This window comes from Zerene cesonia, chromosome 8 (genome assembly GCF_012273895.1).
Source record: "Zerene cesonia ecotype Mississippi chromosome 8, Zerene_cesonia_1.1, whole genome shotgun sequence".
Classification (NCBI taxonomy): Eukaryota; Metazoa; Arthropoda; class Insecta; order Lepidoptera; family Pieridae; genus Zerene; species Zerene cesonia.
Window position 1 is genome coordinate 182,585 of NC_052109.1, and position 7,007 is coordinate 189,591.

Sequence of the window (7,007 nt, forward strand, 5' to 3'; positions counted from 1 at the left end):
GGATGCGTATGTTTGTTACTCTTTCACGCAAAAACTACTGAACCGATTGAAATGAAAAATTTGTTGGGTAGATAGCTGGACAACTGGAACACATAGGAAACTTTTTATCCCGATATTCCTACGGGATACAGACTTACGCGGGTGAAACCGTGGGACGCAGCTAGTTTAACATAAAGTATATACTATACCTATAACATTTCTATGCTTATTACATATTCTTCAAATAGGGATACTATTTATTATACATAAAATTTTCGTAGACAACATTATTGCTCCCCTAAATTAGAACAGAATTTAAATCCACATTTTATAACCTAAATAAGCAAGAAAATATGATATAAATTAATGTATAATCGCAATGATCAGTCGAAGTGCTGTTGGCGGCCTAAAAAATTTGAGTAGAGAGCCTAATCGCTCAAGCGTCTGGTGGTCTATTGAACACACCCGTTTAGAGCCCATCCCCGGTCTATCCTTTGTGGTTTTCATTTCACAGCGGTATCAAATTTAACGTTAACTATTCATTTTTAAAGACCTCATTATTTTTTCTTATTGTATTACAAAAAAGTTCTGCTTTCAATAACAAAGTTACTACAATTTTTTGAAGTGGAAACTCTTTTAGGCGGCTGAATCGATTTTCGGTTGGGGCAAAACTAATATTCGACAGAAAATAGAAACATTAATTTAACATAAGTTAGCACCATAATGCAATAAATTTGTATTCAGATTTGAAGTTTTTTCTACGTATTAGTGAACAAAAAATCCCATCATTTGCAAAAATATGGACTTTACTTTATCTTCGTTCATATTTTATTTATCATTCATTGTGCCTTGGGCCGGACACAATTGGATTCAACTATGAAAGTTAACTTTGACAGTATTAAGAGTAATAGCACTTGTAAATTATAATATTTCTTTGACTGCATAACAATGGGAGATCGAATTATAATTGTTACTTGTTTCGTTATTCCTTTCTTATATTGATTACATGCTGGCATCGTCTATTCTTTGAAATGATGAGTCTTTTATTTAGGGTACAATTTATTTTAACAATAAAGAGTTGTAAAAGAAAGAATCTGAAAAAAGAATGAAATGTTATTTATTTGGGAGTCTTCGTCCTGGAATCAGTAATACCTACTATAAAAATTCCGTATGTTTTTACTTGTTTCTAAGCGGTATAGCAATTCCTTATCCGAACGTAAGAAACGTGTTATTTTAGCGAATCTATGTTGCTTATTTTAATAAGTGTTTATCTAATCACACTATATAATATGATATTGTAAATGTGAAAGTTTGTTTGTTTGGATATTTGAACTTATGTCAATCACCCGAAAATTTCTGAACGGGTTATGATGAAATTTAGTATGTAGACAAGGTAAGATACTTTTTATCCCGATTAAATGCTTTCTTGGGATAAAAAATGAATCTTGATATCCGGGTGAAGCTGGGACGAGCATCCAGTAAGAAATATTAGCAGCAATATTAATAATAAAATTACTTTAAACTTGTAACTTTGAATTTAAAATTGGCACTTTGACATCTTTAATATTTGTTAGTTTAATACCTACCGCAAATCCTACTAAGTGTGATATGAAGCCGTTCAGAGACCCACTCATGTAGAAACCAATAGTAATATCACAACAACCCAAGCACTCCGACCTTATCTCCGATGTGAAGCGCGCGACGCAGGCACGTGTGTCTAATAACCAACACGTGATGTTTTGTAATTAATAAATGTTTATAAAATAAGTATAAAATATCTAGTTGAAGACATGGTTTAAGCGATTACGCGTATATTGATAATCATGAAAATAATTTCAAAAGCGATGCAATTAAATACAGCTTTAAATCGTAATCTTTGTTAAATTTTTGTATTGAAGAAACTCACAGAAGTTTGAGTCCTTATTATGTTTTTTTTGGGTAATTTAAATGTAAAGAAAATTACACATTAACATGATAAGTTTTAATAATCAGTTGATGTACAAATAGAAAATTTTTAACACTATGATAATATAAGGATTGTGAGTTGTTTGGATGCGCTAATCTAAGGAACAACTGGACGGAATTAAAAAATTCTCTCACCATTGGATATACTATATTATATACGTTATCCCTGTGTGCTATATATAACATACTTCTAAAAAAGAACATGCAATTAGAGTATTTAAGTATGATTTGCACTGAAAACTTCATTCACACAATATTATACTGACTCAACAATCGAGTATTAATTGCAGAGCCATCTATACTATTAACATATAAACTCATGCAAGTGCAAGCATCGTGATTACGACATAACATTGCTGCGCGTCACTTATATCTTTACAAATTAAATGTATAGATGGCGCTGATATCAAATCTACGACATATAACAGCAATTTATTGAAAACTGTGAAATATTCTATTCTTATATTTTCTAAACACTTTCTAATAATAATACGGCAACATAATATATGTATCACAGCCATAATTCATATACTTAAAATTAAAATACGATCTATGTTTGCATATTTTCATCACTAAGAATCTAATTTGTTAATTGTTAAATCTTATTTTATATTTATTTTGTAGTTATCGTTACACATCATAAAAACGTGATATTATAATGTTATTATTAAAAAGCACTTAAATAATGTCACGTAGGTTAATTCTAAATTGATGATACAAAATTCACGTTAACAAAAACAATTGACTTATTATAGTGGTTATGCTTCAGCTTTATGGTAGCTAAGTACATGTTATTATTTATTGATTTATGTACTTTTAATATCACATCTATAAATTTATTAAGATAATACATATTGTACCAACTATTTATAATGTAACACGGGAATAAGTAAATCTATCTATGAAACCACGACCAAAAATCAAAAGGGTCAAACTCCCTCAACCTCGTACTTTCTACCTGCGACCTATAAATATACAATCCTCTTCTTGTTGGACTACAATCGTATCCTACATTAGATATATCTCCGCTACATCTCTTGCTCTTCAATTCCTTCCAATCGAGACATCTCTGTCCGATAAGAGCGGAACTATTCGTCACTGAAGCTGAATAGAGTTTCCAGGCCTGCGCGTGGTCACACTCCAGAGTTATGATCATACCTTTGCACTCCGGCTGACTAGATGTCAAGCCGTTGGCATATACATCGACGTGTCCGATTGGGTCTTCTAATCCGATGACTCCTGAGCTCGTATGCAAGACGTATACAAAAGCAGCATCCTCTTTTCTAAGTCTGAACCTCGAAGGTTCCAGAAAACATGGTCTGGCTGGATCCAGAGCTGTGATCCGCTCTATAACCTGGTTTAATTTTTTCTGCACCAATTTGCCTGTGATGCCTGCGACGTGGGCGCCTAAACTAAAGCCAATTAAGTGAATTTTGGAAATGGGATATCCCTGAACGTACAGGTTTCTGATGAATCTGAATACTCGATGAGCTAGACCGTTGACCTGTACTGCTGAGGAGACATAGCCGCGGCCGAAAGATGCTCTTGTGTCTAGAATGAGGACTATGGTGTTTTTGGTTAGCAGTGCTTTAACGAGGGCGTCAGAGGACTCGTCTGATGGCGTGTTCCACCAGCCCGGGATGTAGACAATCAGCTGCGACCCCGAGAAGTCCTGCAAGTGTGCAGTTGTGAGAGGATACCTCCTCTTCCCTACTGTTGTGTATTCCACGAATTTTAGGTCTGGAATTATTTGAGCCGACGTCAACGCTTGTAGTGGTAAAGCTTCACCTGGAATCATAAATATTAGAAGTGAGAAAATATAAATACAAGATTTAATTCAATGGCAGTCTGATTGGGATGAATTTACTTAATATAAAGGGATTTAATGATCGTTAAACTTAGAGCAGGATATGGGCAGTAGTCGCGGAAAAGTTTTTTTTTTGGGAATTACATATATATTTTATTGAGAAGAATAATTATACAAAAAAAACACGCTTTATGAAAAGTGTACAATTATTTCATATGTATTAAACAATTTAGAACATATTCTCATATACCTACACATTAGAATAGTTAGAATCTTCAGCCGTTGCACATGCTTCGGGAAAGTAGAAATATGAAAGTAACAGAACATCAGTTTTTTACGAACGAACAAACATAAAAAATACTTATAATATTAATATATAAAATATTAAGAAGTGAAATCACCACTGAAGCACCACCACTAGAACTGCCACTATTATAATAATAAATAATAACTTTAGTAAAATTACAACAGCAGTATTTTTAAACAATTTGCAGAATCCATAGCGTTATCAAATGAACATAATGACCATAGACAATGCAACCTAAAATCAGTGCAACATACTTTTATGCTCTATTTAAGTTATGCACATATTCCGAAATAACTGCCCATTGTTAGACCAAGAAGAAATATTCCTAGGTCAGATTTATAAGATCTATAAGGAAGATTACATTGTGACGTAAAGTTACATTTGCTCCGTCATCTTCGTAACGTTAATAATACAGTAAGCCTTCAATGCTGTTGGGCATTTAGCACCAAAGTGTTAATTAGCCGGTGTGCAAATGAAATTACATGTTATCAGAATTGAAAATGGTTTACAGAACTAGACAGACAGACACAGAACAAAAAATAAATATATTTGAAATTGCTTCTAGTTTCAGGGTCACTTGATGGCTTGTTATAATTTAAAAATCAATATAATGAACATTTGGGTTACAAGATTTCGGAAGGTGTAAACACCCCTGCACAAATATTGATGTAGTTTTGAGTTATTGATTGCAAAATGATATCCGTATAGTAGAGATCCTTATAAGCACACAAACAATATTCTAGACGTACCTATATAATAAATGGATACTAGATAATATACGGAAAGCGGTAAATTGGTTATTATTCACAGTTAATAATTACGATGCTTCTTCAACTTTTTATAACCAGCTATAATTGAATAGTAATTTTATCGCATGTGGCATGTACTTGAAAGGCAGATATGATAAACTGAAACATCTAACTGAACAACTGGCCTCAACTTCTTATATTTTGTTGATGTTACACAAAAAATGCCAATTCAAAGCAGATAATAGTTATGTTAATATATTGATATCTTCTACTATATAAAAATAAGTCGGGTTTTCCTTCCTGACGCTATAACTCCAGAACGCACGAACCGATTTCCACGGTTTTGCATTCGTTGGAAAGGTCTTGGGCGTCGTGAGGTTTATAGCAAAGAAAATTCCGGAAAAATTTCAACAGAAAAGCGGGAAAAACGAAGCCATCTGGTGGCGAAACGGAGTTCGCCGAGTTTGCTAGTACTGTATAAATATGTTGTATTTTATAAGTAGATAATATATTTATATATTCATTTAAGAAATTGTAAACGCAAACATCACTACATCCTATGGTGGGCTCACTTGCTACGCGTCGGTTTTCTTGACAAAAAATACTTTACACATAACACAGTTTGTTTTAAATAATCTAAGTTTAGTTAAACATGAATAGTTACGAAATTCATAAAGATGTAGAAATATTTAATCGGAATTACGTATCGAATTAAATTATTACATTATTTCTTTTTTGGATGCTAGGTCTCCTGTTATTATGTAAATATTCCTTCAATATATTATCAGGGCTTTATTAAACGAAGTTTAGCAGATGACTGGGACAGAAAATTACTTATTAAAAAAAATTTACGTTGAATATTATGGAGGATTTGAACGATTATAATAATTAATTCTCACACACATTTTGATTAAAGATTAAGAAGATATTCACTTCACATAATAATTATCCGAGAACCTGGCTAAAACCGCCTGTAACGTGAGAATGCAACCTCTGGCCATTGTTTTGAAAAAAAATTAGACAAGTTCACTTTTCCATTTAAACAAGGCAAAATATCTTGGAAGTAATTTGCATTCATCGTTTTCTTTGTATCTTCATTTTATTTTACGTTCTGATTCATATCTTTATTGATCTGATTTTATATAGTACAGTGATATTTTATACAATAATAATTAGCCTTAAGCTACAGCCTTATTTTCCTTCATTTCCTCCACAACCTTTCGCTTTCTCCACTACAACGAAACGAATCTTTACGATAAGATTACAAACTCCTTTTGGATATGAATTAATGTTAGTATTATTGAAAAGTAGTAAAAATTAAAACATGTTTTATCTTAGCATTTTGCATGATCCCCTAACTAACTTAATGAATGAAATGAATTTCGAAATGACGATCACAAAAGCAACCCACAGGATTTGGAAGCCGCAACCAGCAGGTCATCTACAGCAGCCGGTAAGGATGCGCCGGCGCTGCCAATGATTATCACCGCGACAAGTAACATCCTTCTACATGCTACCATTATTTTTGTACACTTTTCGCGTTAGATTTAAAGATGCATCTATTAATGCAATCGGAAAATCAATCACTATTTTTTTATTTTAAATTCAATAAAAACACAATGCTAGAATCAGATCTCCCTTTTAGATTATTTTAAACGATTGCACTGTTTCAACACCAAAATTTTCTCAAATATGCTAACAATAATGTAGATAAAATAAGAATCGTGCATATAAAATTAAAATTATTTCAAATTAAAACTTCGAAAATAGAACACTTGAAAAACATCGATGATTCAATGCCGCGCACAGATAAAAAACAAAGACTCAAATTAAAAAACAATCAGAAATAGAACGCACAGGTCTCGGACGCCGCTCTGAGCAGATAGTCCAGGGTGGTGGACAGCGGCAGCCACGCGCCGGCCGCTCCCAGCAGCGCGACCGCTACTATTGCTGCGAACATCGCCGACTGCTCGCACCCGCCACAACCTACAGTAGTCCTTGATCTTCACACGCTAGTATATAATATAACAATGGCCATGATGTACTTAATTATTAACGATGTTGCACTGAAATAGATAAAATTCGTGGTTTTTCAAATACAAACACAAATCACGGATGCAATTGATAAATTTGACAACATAATAATTGTATCGAAACAAAGGTCCCTAAGGTAGGAGATAAAGCTGATCGATTTTTAAAT

General features: G+C 33.2%; 1 protein-coding gene across 1 annotated transcript; it reads right to left on the reverse strand.

Moving 5' to 3' along the window:
- Positions 1-1,973: 1,973 nt before the first annotated feature.
- Positions 1,974-6,791, reverse strand: LOC119828820 (lipase member H-like). Its single transcript, XM_038351104.1, has 2 exons — positions 6,665-6,791; positions 1,974-3,732 (listed from the first exon to the last, which is right to left on the reverse strand). Exons 1-2 carry the CDS (start codon positions 6,765-6,767, stop codon positions 2,840-2,842), a joined length of 996 nt encoding a protein of 331 aa, XP_038207032.1. The 5' UTR covers positions 6,768-6,791; the 3' UTR covers positions 1,974-2,839.
- Positions 6,792-7,007: the final 216 nt, after the last annotated feature.